The following is a 21,837-nucleotide window of genomic DNA, read 5'->3' on the forward strand; positions in this document are numbered from 1 at the left end:
TTGAATCTTATTGAAACCGTTAACATTTTTAATAACTAACACTTGCTAAAAACATCGACAGTGAATTGCTAAAAATTTTTTACGTAATAAATTATATATCAATTCGTTGTATCAGATTAGATCGTCAAGGTGCTCGATTAAAATGGATAAGAAAAAAAATCAATGATATCAACTGCTTAAATCTTTCACTAGCTGTTAGGAATCGACTTGCATTGTTACAAACACAGTGTAACTGGGGTGGGCACCCTCTCTGGTGGTTGCCAGGAAATATCGATCTGGCTAGAGGGATGCTGCTGCTCTCAATGGTTGGTCTACAATACTTTATCTCCTCTTCGGGGCCGGCACGCCTTAAATAACTCGGATTTCACTGTCATTTTCATCGTGGTAAGTGATAAGGTTCCAGCAACGAGTACTCTCCCTCGAACGATTCTCTGCATTTTATTGTTACTTTCTATGGTGATTGCAATTGTTTTTTCGCCGTGAGAACCGTGTTTGTACTGAACTTTCATTTAGATGGTTATTGTGTAGTGAATTTTATTTTTAAATTAATTTTGTAACATTTTACAGATTAAATAAAACTGAACTTCTGAAGATAGATTTAAAGTTGTTAAAAATTACTATCACAATCAGTATCGTATGAAAATAATTTTTTGCAAGTTTTGCGACTAAAATAAGGTAAACGTTAATTGTCTTTGTGTGACAAAAACACATTATAACTAATATGATTCAAACAATTATTAAATATAAGTAAGATTGTTTAAATCATTGAAATGTATTATGTCGTACTAAAATATCGTACAAATTTTAAATCGTATAACAAAAATGCAAAAATATACACTACTCTTTACAATCTAAATAGAATATCTAAATATTCAATCAGACACATTTACAATCTAACAAAAATCGAAAGAAAATTCGATCTGTCTTTTATATTTTCAAAAAAACAATATATTACACCAGTGTATCTAAAATCCATTTTTCTCCAACTAAACACGACAAAGTATCAACGAGAAAAAACCTAATACAGAACGTGGTATAAAGTCATCCTACCCTCGACCCGATGCTTAACACGTTATTTTATCGACCACGATCGCGTCATTAATCAATCAACTACTTTAAATCGATCCCCCTTTGCTACACGGAGCTCGAATTGACCTCGTAAACGTCATCAGGCCGTAACCTCTTCATTAACGAGTTCTTCACACTCCTGCACAACGTCACGTATTGCAGCAATTTCATCCTGAAATCAGCATCCAGCTCATTGACGCGTTTTTCATAGTCACTGAGAAAATTGACGAAATTGTTTTCTTCGTCGCGTCTCCTTTCGAGCTTCGATAATCGTTCCTCGAAGGATCTCAATTTGTCGTAGCATGTCTTATCCTCTGCATCCATTCCTTTCCGATTTTCTTTACGCTCGTACGAGCTTCCGGAGAAACCACGCTCATAGTAACTTCTTCTGGAATAGTTCCTCATCGATTTTGTATCGGTAGACAAATTTTTGATTCTGCCTTGCTCCTTTAAGTCACGATGTTTCTGACGAACAAGCTTCTGGCCCAAAAAATGATCGCCATCATCTTTCAGAAGAAACACTCTCGTCGAATTCAAGGACATGATACTCGAACAATTCTTCTGCTCTTTGTCATTCCAAGAAGAATTAACAAGAAATCTTTCCCCGTTTCTAGCCTTCCATTTGCTTCTTCCAATTGTTTCTCCTCGTTCGCCGATGAAATCTTGCGTATCGGTTAACTTCGAGTCGTATTTCTGAAACCTTGAAACGTTAGCCATCCTGATCCTCTTAAGTATGTCGTTACCTTGTATCATTCTCTGGCATCTTGCTTTGATAATGTCTCCAAAAATGTTTTTATTTTTGTCCAAGCAACTTCCTTCGGTGAACGTTTTCTCAGCTTCTCCTCTAGCTTCGTATCGATTTCTGGTAGTAAAAGGGCACCGAGTCGAGGAACAAGACTCGCGAATTATTCGACCGCCGTTCAATTTTCCGCTCGAAATGCTGACAAGGTATCTGTCGTTCCTCAGAAACGTTTTCGACGTGCTGGTCCCCTTGTCCCGTTCTTCCAGCAGCAATTTTCGGAGTTTCTTACGAATCAGATATTTGATCCGGTCGATGGCTGGAAAAGAGCTGCACAGACTTCCAGGAGCCATCGGTCCTCGCCATAGACGATTTTTATATCGAGGAACAATCGGAACGTCTTTCTCGTTTGTTTTCTCTTTCGAACTATGTTTCGCGCAATTGACTCGAGGGACATTTCTCATGGAATAGGAAGGTTTACACGTGATGGAGTATATCGACTTCCGGTGACATTTTGTTGGAATAGCTCTTCGACATGGCGATCTGGACTTTCCAATTTCTTGGCTTCTTGCACGATGATTTTCATTCGACGAACATTCTTCGTCCGTGGAAGAGTTCGATGTGGAAGAAAACTGTTTCTTGTTCGAATTGCAGAATACGAACAAGGATTCAGTGATCGGCGAATCCTTAACCTTGGAACATATCGAGAAGTTTGGAGGATTATCAATAGACGTAGCTTCTTGGTCGCAAGGATTCTCGATTAAATTTTTTTCGCAATTACCAAGACATTTTTGTGAGAAATCTGTCGAATTGTTATCGGTCACTGTGGAAGATCGATCGTGAATCGAAGTTGTATTTGATTCAATATGAACATTCGGAACCATTTTAAATTCAAGATAGTGAAGATTAGAAGATTCTCTCACAGCTTCCGAAGTTGTTGCATTTTCTGTTACAACGAGATTTAATGTCTCATGATCTTTTAAATTAGCAAGTGTTTTATTAATACAAGTAGAACGTTTGTTTGCTTCAACGTTAATTTTTTCGACAGATGAAGGATTTGGAAGATCTTCGCCGCAGCAGGAACACTTCGTATCACAGCTAAGCTCCATGGAGCTGGAATTTAACGCGCAAATAGAATCGGCGCTATATTTTTCTTCTACCTTCAAAATAACTTTTTCCTTTTCTTTGAAACCTAAACTGCTAATTTCTTCTTTAGATGCATTTTCCATCTGAAAAATATTTTGTTTCAATTCGAAAACACGTTCTTCCTTCCTTACGACTTCTCTTTCTATTCCTAAACAGAAAGTATCCTTTGAAGCACAATCTTCTAGCTTGGAATTATTCTTTTTCGTCTGCGAAGTAGATACTTGCAATTTCAAAGCGTCTTCGTTTAAAGGACAGAAGCCCTCTACTTTTGTGTTTTTATTATCTAAATCTTTTGTTTCTGACGAACTATGATTAACGATTCTATCACTCGTGCAGAACGCATCACAGAAACATTCCTCAGGGTTGCAGCCTCTGGTTGTCGAATAATCTTTCCTAAAGACACCTTCCTCGAAGCTATCCAGAGAACAGTCACACTTAATATCGTATAATTCTATCAGATGATTCTCAGAATCTTGTACAGAATCTTCTACAAATCCATCATCGCATACTTCGATTTCTTTATTTACATCCACCGCTTTTTCAGTTCTACATTGTTCCAACCCTTCCTTCTCTCTATTTAACGACGTCGACTGGTAAATTTTTCTGTCAGAAGTTTCATTATTATATTTTCCAGGTCGTTCGATACCAGTTTTGGCGGAAGTCACGGTATCCTTGTCCTGCGAATTTATTAAACGCGAAGAAAGCACGAAATCCATCTGCTTCTCTCCCTCTCCTGCCCACGCGAGATTAAGCTGCTTCTCTTTCTCCTCCTTTTCGTTTTCATTCCCCAACGTGGAGCTATGTTTCGCTTCCATCAGACTGTGATTCGAGCAAACAGAATAAAAAGCAACGCGTCGTTCTTCGAATTCTCCGCCACGTTTCGCCGCATCTTCGCAGCAACCAGCATCAACCGAAAGTTCCATCGAACGTCGAGGCTTTCCGCTTCGATCCCTCGGATTCTCGCAGCTTTCGACGCTCCCGGTGTACGAAACGCGTTTGTGAACGTTGCTACAAGTCGGAACTCGAGCAAGGAACCATCTAATCTTCGAGCTTTCACCATTCTTGCATAGAAGATTCAGATCTACGCGACCAGGTCGAATCTCGCAATTCAAGTGTAACTGTTTGATCGTTGAATCGTCCAACTTCTTCAGAATGTCGTTCATACAAGAGCAAGCGTTGTTGATGACTTTCTCGAATCGTTTTCTCATTAAAATTAGACAGGAATCCGATAACGATGGGTCAGCTTCGAACAATCGAACGATCAGCTGACTCGATTTACAAGGCAACGAAAGATTGGACACGTTTAGTGGACTTCGAACGTTAGAACGACTAGTGCTCGTTGTTCTATGAATATAAATCTTTAATTTGGGCTTTTTGGCAGATTTAGTTCGATCGCAGTCGCATTTCGCTTTTGCGTCTGAGCTTTTTAAATATTTTCTTCGTGGCGAGGGCTTAGGAAAGTTGGAAATGTCAGAAGTTCCTCTTGGAGCGTTCAATGTGCCTGGGCTTGCTTCGAAAATAAAGTTTATATTTCTTTCACTAGTTTGCGTGTGTGCGAATTTTGCATCGCCTTTTGTGTCGGAAGCTTCTTTTGGATGGTTCGATGTGCTTGGGTTCGTTGCGAAAATAAAGTTTATATTTTTTTGACTAGTTTGTGTCTGTGCGAATTTTCTATCACATTTTGTACCAGAAGCTTCTTTTAGAGGGTTCAGTGTGCTTGCGCTTGCTTTGAAGATAAAGTTAAAATTTTTCCCACTAGTTTCAGTCTGTACGAATTTCGTATCACAGTCAAATTTTACCTTCAGATCAAACTTCTTTAAATTTTCCCTTCTTGAACAACAGCTGGTATTATCGAACGTGTTTGAAATATTTTTGCGTGAGTTTACTATATTCCCATTTGGTTCCAAAATCACCTCGAAATTTCGACAATTGATTTTTACTTGAGATTTCGTGCTTTCGATCGTTCGATTGCAAACCGAACTGCAGATAGAGTTTGTTCTACAGCTACTGTAAACGGTTGACGATTCTTGCGAGATTGAACCGACTTCGACGTCTAAATCGCTGCCGGATTTCTCTTTTCTGCATTGGTAAATTTGTTGACTTGTTTCTGGATGTACGCAAGCGGCTGTTCTGTAAAATAGTATTTATATAAGTATTTAGATAAATTAGTCTTAATAGTGACTCGCCTTAAATCATGATCATTCAATTTATCTAAACACGTATATTTTATACACATTTTTATTATATACATTTTGAAATTCATTTGAAATTTCACCAATGTAATCACAGTAGTCGATAGACTCGTTACAATGCTAATGAGATTTTTTAATGTTTTGTATAATAGTGAAAAATTCCTACAAGTGTTCGAATACTTTCTAACTAAGCCACTGTATATATCTTTCACATCCGATAACAGAACGAACGCAGGAGATCTCGATGATGGTGAGATAATCATTTTCTAAATCGGTCGTTCTAAATTCCTTGTTATTTTCTTACACTTTGCAAAATGGTTACATTTAAAAGAAAATATTTGGATAATTGCATTTGCGAGAGAAGACGATTATAATAATTCCCTCGATCGCGGTACGATATATCGTGAAGATACACACTCACGCGCAATCTTGGCACAGCCAATAGTCCTTCTCGTTGATAAACCTCCAGACGTTCATGGTTTTCAAGGCATTCTGCTCGGCGGCCAAGGAATCGGCATCTAATTTATTCGACCCTCTGTTGAGAATGGCCGGATCCGCGAATTGTGTCACTAGGCCATCCTTCAGCAGAAATTCGATCGTGTGCTTAATCATTTCCTGCCTGATATCCGTGTCCTTGGCAGAGACTTCCAAACGGTCGGCCCATGCGGCGACCATGTTCAGGAATTTTTGCACTCGTGGAAATCGTTTTGCACAGTCCGAGTTCGACTCGCAAACGAACTCCTCGAGCGTCGCGCGAATCCTGTTTTCCAAGCTGGGACCCAAAAGTGGTTTGATCCTGTCGAGGCACGGGCCAAGTTTCGCGAATCCCGGGACTCCATTGTTGCTGATGCAAGATTGATTCTAGGATATTGTTGAACTTGAATGGTTAGAAAAATAGTATAGAAGTATTTTGATTAGAAAATTGGGAAGAATTGGACCGCAGTAATTGTATCCTTTATAATCGTCGCAGCTACGTATAACAGAATATTATACGCGCGACGACGAATCGTTCATCCTGAATTTTTGTATCATTTTATTATATTGTCAAAGAGTGCATACAATTAAACTATAGTTGACTTTGGTCGGAACTGTTGTTCGATTATAGAGACAAAGTTTGGATTTTGAATTAGAAATGTAAGGATGAACAATATGATATACCATTTTATCTTCGCTGTTTCTCTTTTCATTTGTATAATCAACTTGTATGGAGTGTGTTTAAACAGAATGTAATGAGGTTAGTCGATAGATCAATGGTGTTTCACGTTACTACAAACGTTTGATGAGTTTTGTATCGTGCATGCGTGATTCCTTCGTTCGTATCACAAGAACACGTGTAATATCTAATTAGTTGCCACATGATCCAGGAGTTCGATTTGTTCGAAACCGATATTTTCCATCTCGTACAATGCAAAAGCTTCAATTACAGCTTGAAGTTGACCAAATATAGAAATCTTTAGAATTAGTATATAATATGATATAGTAGAAAAGTCTGTGGAAAAATCTTGTTCGGTAATTAGGATGGAAGAATATAACGTTTAACAATCTTGCATAAAAGATAAACAGTTTATAAGACATGACAAACTTAGATGTTTTAAGCGCTTGATATCACGAAAATTTTAATAGATTCGATTAAAAGAGTATTACAAGTAGTATGAGATATGTCCATAGGTTTCTTAGTCGTCCCAAAAGCCCGAAAATTGATCAAGTACAAATTTTTCGAAAGAAGATTTATGGATAAACTAATTTCGGTCGTACGAGTTAACTTTGTTAATTTGAAACAGAGGGTCAGCTAGGAAAATCGAAGACCGAGCAAATATGCTAATGTGCTTTGGCTTAAGTGCCGCTCCGCGAGGGTCCTTTCAAACCAGGGACGGCGATGAAAGAAAGGAGGGATGCTGTTGGAAAGGAAAGAGCCGTGCGAACGAGCGAAAAAAACCCGGCAGCGTTTCTAGTGACCTCGCTTCGAATGACAGATGCAATTACCGACAAACAGATATTGTGGGTGGAAATGCGGAGTACGTTAAATCGAAGAAGAAAACAAAGAAACGAGGAGGGATAGCTTCTGAAAAAGCGTGAAGCTTTAAAAAACTTTAAAAATGAAGAACTCGAGAGAAGAGAAAAAGAGAGTGGGGCGGATGTTTTGTTGATGAAAGTAAAAATTAAGTGAAGAAAAGAACAGCAATGGAACGAAATTATTAATATAGGGAATATAAAATATTAGTTAAAATTAGTTAAAATTTAGTGACGAGTTACGGGCAATTTTTAGTTAAATGTCTCGATCGAGTTATGATAAAACAGATCGTTCGGATTGCGGAGAAGTAGGGCATCGAATTTCTACTAGGAAGGCATTAATTCATTTCTACTTGAATGTGGAATATGCAGAAGCAAAGATAGGAATTCCTCATGACTTTCCTTCCCTCCCTTCAATTCCTTCGTTTGTCATTCCCCTTCATTCGCGTACATTCCTTTCCTTTTCTCCTTCCTTTCCTTCATTCACAGAAAAATAAGATAAACGAAGCTGGTGATCCCAGGAAAGGTGAAATGTAGGTGAAACATGTGACTACGTCATCATCGTCAAAGATACACCAACGTCATACGATATTAGACACAAGCCCTTAGAACTAAAGTTATCTCTAAACTCGCCACCTAAAACTAGAACTAGAAATCGAAGAAACTAAAAAAACAGGTCAGGCTCGAAACAGAAAGTGAAATAGAACCTTTCCACGTTCCTTAGGAATAAGCACACGCAAGCACGTAGTCCGAAACGAAGAAACGACCCACATAAAACGGAGCCGTGTGCGAACCAAAAGGGAAGGAAGAGTGTGAAGAACAGAACAGGGACGGAGATTCGCGTTTCCAGGATTCAGGGTGAGATGGTTATAGCCCATTCACACAGTGGCTCCACGGAGATCAATACTCGTGACGGCGAGACACAGCGTAACAACCCCACGCCGCCCACTCTTCGAGAATGCTACCCTCCACGCACCCGGTAGAAAAGGTTCTGGCCTATTACGACACGACTGATCAGCGTGAAATCTAAAACGACTAAATATACAGCGATCGTAAACACTCGATTGAAATGTTAAGCTATAATTCGTTGAGAAGTATAGAAGATGATCTTTTACTACTGAAACATCATTCCTGAACATACAGAGAAAGATTGATAAAGATATTGTGATAAATCATACCACCTAAAATTGTAGGTCTCTCGACTCGTTGTTACTCACTCTGCGTACTGAGACGTTAGAATACAAGCGCCTAGGTGCTAATGATTAGGTTACTGATTCTTGATTATGGGAAATAGATTAAAAGATGCAATGGTCGTTTTTTATAAAGATTATTTCTTTATGTTGTCCAGATCGAAGGAAGACACGTCTTATGTTTCAGATCGAACCCTTAAAGATTGACCGTCAGTAAGAAAACGTAAGGAAAGAATATCACAATAAACAAATGGTTGCTATGTCATTCTCCTATTTATATTGCAGCTTATGTTAACGGTAATTTATTTTCAATATGTCGAATACATTTTGCTGTTGCATACTACACACCCGCACTCATGTCTCGTAGTAATCCAACATCGATTTATATGATTTTATACGAAATTGCAAATAATGTATGAAATATTCTAAGTATAATTAAGGCATTAGCTTTCTAGATTTATTAAAAATTAATTAATAATTATTATTACTATTATTAATAATTATTAATAAAATAGATTTATTAAAAAAGAATTAGATAAAAGAATTTTCTATCGAGATTCTACCTTCTTAATTATATCCTCAAAAATATGACTATAAAAATTCGTAGGCTATTGATAACAAACGCGTCTCAAAGTATCACGATCATTGTCTGAATAACGACACCTTCCTAGCGACGTTAGAGTGCTATGGGCCTCTAGCAAAAATAAGAATTATACATATGCGTTGTTCTAACAAAAACAGTGGTCGCTAATAACCTTGATAGTCGATGACTTTAAACAATAAAAACAGAAGGAAACAACCAAACGCCACGCTCCTTGGAAAAAACTGGATTATTCGCAGTGAACAAATCATGAAACGATGTGTTAACACGTTACGCTACCACGAGGACCGCCGATAACATGAAATAAGCAGCACGTACAGAATTGTTAATATTGTCAATACTAGCAAATATAGAAAATATTCATCGCGTCTACTTTTTACCGTTTCGCAAATATTTGCAGCATGAAGTATTCCACGTCATAAATGTTCGATATCATAACGCACACTTCCATTTTATTTATCAAATAAAATCTGTTACACATGTTCAAAAGTAACATGGATGGAAGCGCAACTTGTGCACGAAAGAAGACATAAAACTACCCTTTCGTGACGAAGAATATATCATAGATATATATCGAGCATAATATTCGTGACAGGGAAATGGATGGAAATAAAAAGTCATCCCTTGAATTAACGCGCATCCCTCGTACGTTTTGGTCATTTAACTGCCGATAACATTTCTATTGACGTACGTGACGAGCCCCATGCGTTTTGACGCACCAGCAGGGAGACATTTGCAGAGTTATCGAACCATTCGATATCGAATCTCACGTTGAAAACACTTCTTTGTATTTTTTTATCGTTAATGTCATCGTAAAAATTGATTTTCATAAAATTTTACCTTCATAATTTAACGATGATTTAATCTACGAAATAATAAGCAAACTGCCATTCTAATTTTAACAATTCGTGACATAAAATTTTAACAATATACAATTTTGTGTAAAGAATAAGAAACAAATTTAGACCTATATTTCTTCATTTTTAAACGAGATTACATTTTTTTTGTATAATTAACTTGAATAATTTTACTTTTTTGAAATATAAGCAACGAGTGAGATAAATTTGTCAACTAGAAAGAACTGAGCGTAGGGATAACTAAAGATACAAGAAGTTGTATCTGATAATAAGATAATTCTTCGTTCATCTCCTTTATCTTCTTAGAGACAGGTAATCTTCTCTTCCTACACCTTTCCCTCCTCTGTGTATTTCCGACATTTTTTCCAGAAGGTATAATACAAAATATAATAAGTGGATTATAAGATTATTAGTAGATCAGATGACTATAAAATAAATAAAATAAAATTATATAAAGATCTTTCAATAGATAGTAAGAGCAAGATTTATGTTTTCGAAAATTATTAATATAAATTAGTTAATTATTATTTAAAAAAAAATTTCTTAGAGAAAAATATAGATTATAAAAATATAGATATAAATACATGATCACATAACATGGATAAAAGAAGTCGTTTATCAAAACCTACTTTCAAGGTATTAGTTTCCTAAATTATTGATCCAATTACTGGAGCGTGCCGCGTTTATTAAATCAAATAAGCATTAAAATATGTCATCAATTAGAAAATAAAATTTCCTTAACCATAAAAAAACCAATTGACAAAGACAGTTGTCCAACGATTAAAAGCTAATGTTAAAAATACATAAGAAATAGTTTTAAAATTTAGTTTTTAAAATGAAAAAATACATCAGATTCCAAATGTTCGTACGTATAAACCTGCACTAAATAATATAAGATAGAGAATAATTATAATCGTATTTTTACGAATTTTTAATTATCTTATACTATTCTTAATTAAATTCTTCATTCTCAATCAAATTCGAGTACACGATAAGACTATACATATTGGGTTACAAGTATGCAACTATTCGCAAATTTCGTATGAACGCAAATAGTCTGCGGTTTATTCGTTCGCTATAACAGAATGATTTATAGACAAGACGAGATGTTCCTCTTGCGCGAGAACATGATTCAATAGAGAAGGTAATTTTCGTTGGTGGACGCGGAAACACGGTAGCAATTCGATTTCAGAAATTGAATTGGAAGTATGCAAAGCGAGACAATTACTAATGGACGTTTATATACGACCATAATGAATGCTTGGGGTCTTTTGATCTCTGAGCCCTTGTCGATGTCGTCGTTTCCATTTTACATTTTAGTCCTTCCATCAACTGTGTTCTATGAAAGCGTTAGCATCTGTGCAACATCGATTTCGTCTTCTCAACGTTTCTCAAAAAATTTTTCACGAACTTTTGCCTCAAATTCTTGTCACAGCAACGTTCTTTATTTATTTTTTTCACTCGTTACTCTTCTTCCGAAAATCTTACAGAAACTTAAGTAAAATATTATCTTCAAAATAATTTTCAAAAAGAGTTTAAAAACTAACCGAAAGGATAATAATAAAAATAAGAGGTTTTCTTTTTACAAGCCTTATACAAATTTTGAAACATACTCTCTTTACAGTAATAGTAGAGAAAGAACCATTAAAATAGTAACGAGTCAATAAATAAAATGCAAATATCGATACCGAAGAAGAGAATACGACGAGGCCACGACCTATAAAAATCCTCTAAACACCCACACCAAAAAGAAAATACTAAAACCCGGAGAAAAATTCCAAAAGGCTGCCAAAAATTTGCGCATTCCAGAGTCTGAAATTCCATGCGTAGCCACTTCATTCATCGAACGACGAGAATACCTCGGTCTGGTCCAGGAATTAACATGGAGCCAGTGAGCCACAGACTCTCATCCTTAATAGCAGAAACCACGTCACGAGGGCCGGTTGTGGGCCGACCTTTGCTCGTAACTCGGTTTTTTGAATGTGGGTTGCAAAAGAGGATCGTAGGTGGAACAGTGGCTGATGAAATCGGGGGGGGGGGGGGGACGGCGTGGAAAGCGTGGATCAATACCACGATTCCGCACGAGCACAGCGCCGCTTCCGGTTGGCAAAGATACCTGTACTCCCGAATCCGAACTCTAACACTCGCGAAATCTACTCGAGAATCTCTTCGTCGTCCCATCTTGTGATTATTCCACGATTATTGGTAAGTTTTGCTCTTCGTTACTTTGCTCAAGGAGCTTTTTTATTTATGCGTTTTGAGACAACTTGGAATATTTGGACGAAAAAGCTAAGTTGAAAATCATAATGATGGAAATTCTGAGAAAGGTGGCTTATTTCCTCGAAATTGGGTTGATGTGAGTTGATGATCGATAGCGTTGTTACTTTTTATTGAATGTATTATATGTAAATGTTTTGTTGGTCTTTAGAGATGAAATTAATTGGTGTGAATGAAGATTGAGGGAAAATTATTTTGTTCTTATGTAGTGATACGTATACTGATTTTGGTAGGTATTTAATTATTGTAAGAACGTACTTTGTGACAGATTCAAATCGAATAATTGTCCAACTGAACATTTCTTATATAACACTACTTATATGTATATACTATTAATTACATTAGAGTGATTCAGAAGTCAGGAACTAAAGTTGAAGACGTATCCTACTTATTTTTAGAAATGAAAAATGTCAGATCATTCTCCACTCAACCATTCTAAACAATTAGTTACAAATTAATCCAAATATTTATTAGTATTACCTTACTTATTAATATTAACTCAAACATTTCATTCATATAGGATACTAATTGCCATGTTTTATCTATTCCAGCCATCACACAAAATGTATTGGGTCCTGTTTCTTTCCGTGGCTGTTACTGTTCAAGCATCGGTATATTTGTCTCCGCCACTTAAGGTAACATCTTGCCTATAATTCTACTTATTCTTAATATACTTCATATATCAAAGTCTTTTTACTTGATACTCCATAGCTTACGCCTTTAATTTACTAATTTACTATTTATCCATTAATTTTAGGAAGAGCAATTGTTAACTGATACTCTTCTCCGAGAACTGATCAATCAAATGGGAAACGAACTGGTGGATACAGCAGATTCTTATCTGGAATATCAAGACAAACCGAAAGAAATTCCTATGGAATTACCTGCTGACTATGATGGTATAGACACTTTGAACCCCAATCCTAGCATTCGCGATCAGGAGTATTTGCAACATAGCACGTTATGGAGTCACCAACGTGTCAATAATAACGATAAGGTGGATGATAGACAGAGAATTAAACCTGGAAGCATAAAGAATATCAAGGATGAGAAAGAGAATGCTTTGCCTGCATATTGCACACCACCGAATCCTTGTCCGGTTGGATATACGAGTAAGTGATTGGTTTTTTCTCCAGATTGCGATAGTATAAATAATTCGTAAAAAAAATTTATAACGTTTCCGAAAGTAACCGATATAATTTATTTAACATATTTGTGATTAACCCAACTACGTCCTCAGGATCATTATCAACTCAATCGAGTTTCTTTTATGTTAAAAGATCTCTTGAATTTGAGGAAATTATGAAAAATACATTATAGATAGTACATAATTTCCTGCTTTAATTTTGTGCTAAAATTTTACTTAAAATGTTAAAAGTCTTTTTGTTTGTCAAAACAAAGAGAATTGGAACATAAATATTCGAGGAGCATAGCAGTGTTAGTGAAAGTCAACGAGATTCATACTTATATTAATAGAGCTATGATTAAAAATATTATATATTATATTTATTATAATATAATGTATATGATGTATTTTATATTAGTTAGAAAATCTAATCGGATTATATTTATTGTTCAGGTGAAAATAATTGTATCGTGAATTTCGAAAATACAGCGGCATTCAGCCGGGATTATCAAAGCGCGCAAGATTGTATGTGTGACACGGAACACATGTTGGATTGTCCGGTTGACTCCGCAAACAGCAACAGTATGCCAAGCATGCATATCCCAAACTCTAATTTCAACCAAATCGTCGATCAATTCCAAGCTGTAAGAGATATATTTAATTTTTTTAAATTGAATTATCTGATCAAAGCGATAAAAGGATAATGAAAAACCCCTTAAATAATCGCTAAACTTTTATCTCTAAGTTTTTCTTTAATCGTTATCCTTGTTTTCTCTATCTTGAATGCACCTAGAAATAATAAACTCTCGTCGCAAAATTGTAAAAAGAGTGAATTTTATGCGACGTTCGAAATAGAGAAAGTAATAAATTGTAAATATATTTAAAACAAAGAATAAACAACATTTGCTTTTTCAAATTAAACTTTTAATCTTTTAATTTGAGTTATATCTTTTATTTAAAGTTTCATTCTTATTTTAATTTTCGGTTAATTACACACCAATGTAGGTAATAGATTTTATATAACTTTTAATATATTATTTCAGGAAGAAAATCCGTTTTTCCGAGGTGAAAAATTGCCGATCGCGGCGAAGAAAGGTTTAAATGTCGTCTATTAAAATACCGGGTATATTCCACTGGAGACTATTAAGATGCAAGGATTGCGAAACTTTACAGTATTTTAACATATATCAAAAAACATCCTCAGTCGGAAGTGTGATTCAGTAAAAGCAAAAACACAGAGAAGCATAAATGAATCTGCAGCTAGAACAGATTTTACATAATCTGGAAACCTGGTGCTAAATAAAATTACATAAATATTTTAATATCATATTACTAATTTTAATGCAGAGTAACGACTTCAAATCAGTGTATATATATATTAAACAAGAGATATATTAAATATTCTAAATGTGTTATGTTTTTAAGAAATATATATATTCTGCTGCTAAAAATAAATTACTAAATTTCTATTAATCCACAAATTCTCTAGAATCTAGAATATTATTGCTGTTTCTCAAGATAATAAGTATTGGCAATTATGTTTATAAATGTTAGATAATTGATCTATCTGTAAAATATATTTGTAATATCTTCTTTTCGATAACATACATTTGAGCTATATCTGGTAAGATAAGAATTTTATAAATGTATTATGTACTTATCAGTTGTATTTTATTTTCACAGTAATGTAAAATCAGGTATTATCCTTATTATTTACAATACTCAAAAGCATATACGTATTTTAAACTGATATATTATATTTATTTCTATACATACAAAATGTGTAAACTATGTCAAGAGTGTTAATTTAACATATTATATATTTATATGTTATATCATTTGTACAGTGTTTATATAAATTACACAATTAATTTACTGCACAAGATCTATTGAAGTTTCTTCAATAATTACAAACAAGAAGCATCACTGCAATATAATTCACTATTAATAAATAAGTTAATAAGTTACATCAATTTGATTTAATTAAATTAAATCAGTTAATGTATAGTACATTTGAATTGTCCTCATACAAATCGTATATTAACGTAAAAAGCAGCTTAAAATATTGAAAATTCTGTTATTGCTTCCTAAAACTTTTCAGTATTGGATATATATTGTTTAGTGCATCCTGCAGTTCAGCTCGATTCTTTGCTCCTAAAATGTTATTATGTGTATTTAGAATGGTCTTAATAATAAAAAAGAAGAATGATTAGAAAGCAAAATTTTAATTCATTCTCACCTGTTAATACAATTTTACCATTTACAAATATAAGCAATACCACTCTTGGCGATACCATTCTATATATAAGACCTGGATAAAGCTCAGGTTCATAACTAGAAAATTGACCATGCATATGATTTAAATTTTCTAGTTTAATTGGAAATTTTAAATCACATGTAGCAACTATATTTTGTATTTTAAAATTATAAAACTTGACCTGCAACAACATATAATAAAAATAAAACATTATTAATTTATTACTTTTTCGTCTATTCAACGTACACTATATAATACTTCTTACTGTAAAACCTAGCTTCTGAATTATTCTTGCGAACTTCCTTGTCGCTAGAAAAGAGTCCTCTTCACATCTAGCTCCTGTACACACTAATTTCCCTGAATGAAAAATCAATGCAGTAGCTCTAGGATTTCTAATTCTCATGACTAAACCCGTAAATCTTGCTGGATTATATTCAGAATTTCTTGTCCTTGTATTTATATACATAAGTGGTAATTCTATGCCTAAGTTGACTGTAGAAACTACATTTCTAAAAGAAAAAGAAGAATGTTTCGCTATATATATCTATTTTTAAATTTTAAATAAAATAATAATCATGTTCATTTAAGGGACATTAAATTTACTTATCCCTTATAAAATTTATTCACACACATAAAAGGTAATTTTTATGAAAATAGGAAAAATTTATAATTGTAATAATTATGTTACTGTAAACATGGTTCTATCACTTCTTTTGTACTATTAGCTGGAGTCATTGGATTTATCAGTGATTGGGGGTTCAAATTTTGTGATGTACTTGGTCGCGGAACATTAGTCTGAAATAAAATATAAGAGTAAAAAGAAGAATACAAAAACAAGTGCACACTGTATGAGCATATTTATTAATTTACCGTCTGCGGTGGACCCATCAAGTTATCCTCCCCAGCATTTTTTGCAGGGTTACCGAGTAACCTCTTTAACTCATTATCTTCTTGTACAATCGCAGTCATTTTGCGTGAGCTAACTCTTAAATGAATACAAAATGCCCACAATCATGCGGATCACCAACCATTTCGAACACTGCTCACAATTATGCTGTCACCTAAGACGCCATCTACCCTACATGTAATCAGCTGATCTCTAGATGCATTTTGTCCATTCATGAAGCTTATCGTATTTACATATGTATTACCTAAAATTACATACATACATATGCAATTTGTAAAATACCTGTGAATCTGCTCGTAATTGTAAATTACAAAAAATAAATGACTCTTTTATTTTTAATTTAGATGTGTTTGAATTTTTTCCCTATTTCTCTAAATAATTTTTAATATCATTTCCAAAATTAGTTTCCCTCTAAATCTAAGTCGAATGATTTTTTTATAAAATATGGATAACTTAAAATGCTTGAACTTCCTTTTTCTTATATTTTCCAAAATAATTTTACAAACATTTTCTAAATATAATAAAAATAATTAAGATTCATTTTTTTTATATTTATTGTTTAATTGTTTAACAGAATATTATGAATCATTGTAAAATCAATGTTTTTTAATATATACGGTTCTGATGTATATCTATACTGTCAACCAATTACATTTAAAAGTTTGATATGTTTCTGGTTGCCACTAACAACGGGAAATTGTATATAAGCATATAATTCTAACTAAATCTTTGATTAATAATAAAAGGGGTAAAAGGGAGTTTAAGAATCGTTTTGAAATTTATTTATTGATACTTATTCGATTCATAATAATAGGCTGACAATCACTATGAGCTCAATTTTTGGCGGCAGTGATAGCAACAATAATTTAAATGTCATTATTTTTGATGCGTCAAAAAATGAAAGGAAAATGAACGAAGAATTTAAAATACTCCAAAGGAAGTTGAAATCAAAATGGAAATTCGTCGAGTAATGCATTACTACTTATATATTGTGATTATACTTTAATTTAATTAAAAACAAGATACCTTTAACAATTATTGTTATATTTCAGAAACAACGATATTTTAACAGAGGAATTGTTATCGACGTGCAAAATATTAGTATTGCCTGGTCCACGAAATAAATTTACAGAATTAGAAATGAATTCTATTAGAACGTTCTTAAATTCTGGTGGACATGTTTTAGTTATGCTCGGCGAAGGTGGTGAAAAAAAATCAAATACTAATGTAAACTTTTTATTGGAGGAATTTGGCATAATGGTGAACAATGGTATTTCATTGTAAAAGTCTTAAATGAAAGTGAAATTGAAAAAAAATTTACGTACTCTTGCTTACTGTTTAATTTTTAGATAGTGTTATACGCATGAGTTACAGTCAAACAATGCATCCAAAGGAATGTTTAATTTCTCAAGGAATGTCAAATAAATCTATATTTCTAAGAAATAGCAATGAATACATGTAAATCACATAAATACAAAATATTGTTTGATTTATTTATTTCATTTAATTGGTTTACTACACAGAAATGATAATAATAATTTATTTTTAATTTATCTTATTTCAGAGATATGAATTTTTTGTATCCATATGGTGCAACTTTAAATGTAGTACAACCATCAATAGTTGCGTTATCAAGCGGATCACTAGCAATTCCAACAAATAGACCTATTTCTGCTTTTCATTATAATGAACGCAATGGTGGAAAGTTACTTGTTTTAGGTTCTTCAAGAATGTTAACTGATACATATATTGAAAAAGAAAAAAATGATTCATTAAGACAAATGATCTTTGACTTTTTTGAATCAAAAGATATTGTAATCAAAGAATCTCAAATGGATGATATAGATGTAAGTTTCTATATTACAATAGTTACTGAAATCTAAAATGATTATTTATAGTTATCAATGACAATATTATTTATGTAGTTCTGGGAATATAATTTTATACCAGATATAACACAACAAGCTGATAATCCAAAAGTATGCACTCAAGATATGGATATAATGGATAATCCTCGTGATTATACCAAATTATTTAAACATCATCTTTATTCAATAAATTTAGACATGATACCAGTTTGTATAAAGGCTTATGAAGTGCTTGGTGTAAAACATGAACCACTTAGTCTAATTCCACCACATTTTGAGGCCCCATTACCAGCCACACAAGCTTCGGTAAAATCTATCATTGTTTATTTTAATTATTCATCTTAAATAAGAATTATGACATAAAAATTTATTTATGCAGGTATTTCCACCAAGTTTCCAAGAATTACCACCACCAGCTTTGGAATTATTTGATTTAGATGAAGCTTTCAGTTCTGATTTATTGAAATTATCACAATTAACAAATAAATATATGGCAACAAAAACTTTATCCAAAGACGTAGAATTAGATCATTACATTCGTGAATTTGGAAGTATTGTTAGAATAAGTACTTCTGACACCCATACAGCTAAAGAAGTATTAAATGCAGTTTTTCAAAGTATCTGTAGTTACAAAGCTATGCATGAATGAGAATATTAGAAAATTGTATATATTGTGTATTTCTCATCCTACTTTTATAATACAAATGTACAGATATATATATATATACAATTGAGAGATTATTTTTTACTATTTAAAATTTTTAATTATCTTTAATTATATTTAATTCTTCCTTATTGCAAAATTTAATTTCATAAAAGTAAAAATTAGAGCAATACATATTTATTGACTTTATAACACCTAGCCTCCAACCTAACATCAAAAAAAAGGTATGACTGAATTTTTTGATTTAATCTTTATGATTTAACTATTTATTCATACCTAATAATCATATTACACTCTTCGTCAAAAAAATAATCCAGGTGTGCTATCTTTAATTTCTCAATGACGCGTGTAAAGTTTTTCGTCTGTAACGTATAATATCAGAACATTATGAGGTTTCGTGTGTAACAAAAAAAATTGTTTTAAAAACGAAATGATAACACATGTACAATAAGAAAATAATAATCAATATAAATTGTAACTAACAATAATTACTTATCAAACATATAACTTATTTTATAATGGGTACATCCCCCTTTATTTTCTATTGCTTCTAATATACGATTTGGTATCGATTTATATAGTTTCTGGATATAATTTTGACTCAACGTATCCCATTCGCGTGCAATTGCATTTTTTAATTCTGATATTGCTTTCCATTTGCGTATACTCCGTGAAAAAGTTCTACCCAGCAATTTTCAATAATATTAAGATCCGGGGAGCGTGCAGGCCACGGCAAAATAGATATATTATTTTCATTAAAATATGATTGGATCAACCTTGATGTGTGTACAGGTGCATTATCTTGTTGAAAGATGTAATCAGGTCCAGAAATGCGTTCTGCATGATTATTTATTTGTTCTTTGATTAAATTTAAGTATCAGACACTATTCATTCTCTCATCGATGAACTTGATACTTGCCTTACTGAAATAACCGATGCCGGTCCAAACCATCACGCTGTCTCCTCCCATTTGTCGTCGAATTGCTGACATTGTCTCTTTTCTCGTGTCATAAAAATAATATTGGAACCCATCAGGACCATCCAAGTTGAATCTTTTTCGTCTGAAAATAGTACCCTTCTTCATTTTTTTTCCAATGCATTTTGCAAAGCGTAAACGTTCTGCTTTGTGTTTCGTTGTTAACGAAGGTTTCTTTTTCAATTTTAGCCTCTTAATATCTTTGCAAGATAGTAAAACTCGACAAACAGTTGAAACACTGGCACTAAAACTAGATTTTTCCATTATTTGCTCCGTTGTTAACTGCGAGTTGGAAGCTACACGCAAAATTTCTCGCTTATCATGATCGGATAACGATGACGGCCGACCAGTACTTTTCTTTTTGCCATGATCTTCAACATTTTTTAAGAAATTGTGTATTACTCTACGATTTCTTTTTATTACTTTCGATACTTTTGCTACTGATAACTGTTGCTGTTTTAGTTCAAGAATTTGCTTTTTTTCAGTTTAATTTTTAATTTTTAATTTTAACATTTAATTTTTTTTCCGCGTCCCATACTTACAAATTTATACAATATTGTATTGTAATCTTTACTCGTTGATAGATCATGAACTACTGAGCAATTTCGCACTGTTTGGAGCAGAGGTATGGGGCTGGAACATGGAAAAAAGACTAGATAGAATAAAAAGAAGATACGTGAAATGGATCTTAGGTTTAGATATGACAACACCAAACTATATACTGATAGAAGAGTGCAAGCTAGAAGAAATCAAGGAAAAAGCATTAAAAAGAGCAGCAAGGTACGAGGAGAAAACCCTAGAATCGAAAAAGGAATTGGTAAAAGAGCAAGAAAGAGAAAGAAGGGACTAGAAGAGGTGTAAAATGGAGGGACACAGATGGAAGCAAGAGAAGAGCAAGAAAGATTGACAGCAAACCAAATTATAGAAGAAAGAAGGAAGAGAGGAACAGAAGAAAGGGGGAAAAGGATAAGGGAATCCAAATATAACAGACATTACAGAAAAATAACCAAAGATGAGATACCAAAGTACTTGGAAGGGAGGATGAAGTGGAAGGACAGGAAAATTCTAGCCAGATTCAGATGTGGAAACGAGACCAAAGCGAGGAAATACTGGAAAGAAGAGGGAAAAAAGGATGCAGACTATGTAAAAGGAAAGAAGAAGACCTGAGATATGTAATAGAAGAATCTGAAATAACGGGAAGACCAAAAAACATGAAAAGAACACTGAATGAGACTGGAGAAGGACTAATGGAATTAAAAGTAATAATAGAGGGCAATACAAGACGGGGAGGAAAGACAAGAACGTAGCACAGCAAGGAGGCAAAAGACCAAAAGTGACAATAATGTGTAGTCATAAGTTGCAATAGTTTTTAGTCATTAGTTTTAGCTGTGAGAGGTAAGAATAAGCTAAGGGAGTGCAATACAATAGAGTAGATAAAAGGTAGATATACAAAGAGCAAAATAAGTGTAAGAAATGTAAATCGAAAGTTCGTCTAAAGCCGAAAGGCATGGACTGAAATAAAAATAATAATAACTACTGAGCAATTTCTAAACATATTAACAGAGTATGTTATCATTTTGACCTTAGTATGGAACAGTTTTTCTTTGTTGTATATAAACATCTACGACATTGTGACTTATTCCAGCAAGCCGCATATTCTGAGCTCATGTTTTGATATTATACATTACAGACGAAAAACTTTACATGCGTCATTGAGAAATTAAAGATAGCATACTTGGGTTATCTTTCTGACGAGGAGTGTATAACGAACTTTAAAAATAGATAAGGTTTCATATTTAAATGATTTTACCCTCATTTGTGCACAAATATCAAAATTAAAAACTACACAACAAACAAAGTATGTGAAATAAATCCATGTTGCATCCTAACACCTCGTCTAGGAATATATACACAAACCATGAATCTGCACATTAGTGCCATCTGTCGTCGATATACTAA

At 33.6% G+C, this 21,837-nt stretch overlaps 4 protein-coding genes across 8 annotated transcripts; 2 read left to right on the top strand and 2 right to left on the bottom strand.

Annotated features, from left to right (window-relative positions):
• Positions 1-961: 961 nt before the first annotated feature.
• LOC122568412 lies at positions 962-12,635 on the bottom strand. Its single transcript, XM_043728112.1, has 3 exons — positions 12,561-12,635; positions 5,567-6,006; positions 962-5,083 (listed from the first exon to the last, which is right to left on the bottom strand). Exons 1-3 carry the CDS (start codon positions 12,633-12,635, stop codon positions 1,135-1,137), a joined length of 4,464 nt encoding a protein of 1,487 aa, XP_043584047.1. The 3' UTR covers positions 962-1,134.
• Positions 11,856-14,661, top strand: LOC122568526. The gene is made up of 5 exons (XM_043728358.1): positions 11,856-12,008; positions 12,632-12,715; positions 12,838-13,192; positions 13,660-13,850; positions 14,250-14,661. The coding sequence occupies exons 2-5, from the start codon at positions 12,644-12,646 to the stop codon at positions 14,319-14,321; spliced, it is 690 nt and encodes a 229-aa protein (XP_043584293.1). The 5' UTR covers positions 11,856-12,008; positions 12,632-12,643; the 3' UTR covers positions 14,322-14,661.
• A 338-nt stretch (positions 14,662-14,999) lies between these two features.
• LOC122568525 (TATA-box-binding protein) lies at positions 15,000-21,819 on the bottom strand. Of its 5 annotated transcripts, XR_006317102.1 has the most exons (9): positions 21,614-21,767; positions 20,421-20,511; positions 19,822-19,963; positions 16,334-16,541; positions 16,152-16,258; positions 15,729-15,972; positions 15,446-15,644; positions 15,218-15,360; positions 15,000-15,132 (listed from the first exon to the last, which is right to left on the bottom strand). XR_006317102.1 is itself a non-coding variant. In XM_043728354.1 (8 exons), the coding sequence occupies exons 4-8, from the start codon at positions 16,430-16,432 to the stop codon at positions 15,284-15,286; spliced, it is 726 nt and encodes a 241-aa protein (XP_043584289.1). In that variant the 5' UTR covers positions 16,433-16,541; positions 19,822-19,963; positions 20,421-20,511; positions 21,689-21,819; the 3' UTR covers positions 15,000-15,283. The 5 variants fall into 5 exon arrangements, 4 of the variants coding, with proteins under 4 accessions (XP_043584289.1, XP_043584288.1, XP_043584290.1 ...); XM_043728354.1 differs by having other exon boundaries at positions 15,000-15,360; positions 21,689-21,819; XM_043728353.1 differs by having other exon boundaries at positions 15,000-15,360.
• On the top strand, positions 16,648-19,739 carry LOC122568523 (intraflagellar transport protein 52 homolog). The gene is made up of 6 exons (XM_043728349.1): positions 16,648-17,337; positions 17,423-17,640; positions 17,720-17,828; positions 17,935-18,217; positions 18,296-18,544; positions 18,618-19,739. The coding sequence occupies exons 1-6, from the start codon at positions 17,198-17,200 to the stop codon at positions 18,885-18,887; spliced, it is 1,269 nt and encodes a 422-aa protein (XP_043584284.1). The 5' UTR covers positions 16,648-17,197; the 3' UTR covers positions 18,888-19,739.
• Positions 21,820-21,837: the final 18 nt, after the last annotated feature.

This window comes from Bombus pyrosoma, linkage group LG6, assembly GCF_014825855.1.
Source record: "Bombus pyrosoma isolate SC7728 linkage group LG6, ASM1482585v1, whole genome shotgun sequence".
Taxonomy (NCBI): domain Eukaryota; kingdom Metazoa; phylum Arthropoda; class Insecta; order Hymenoptera; family Apidae; genus Bombus; species Bombus pyrosoma.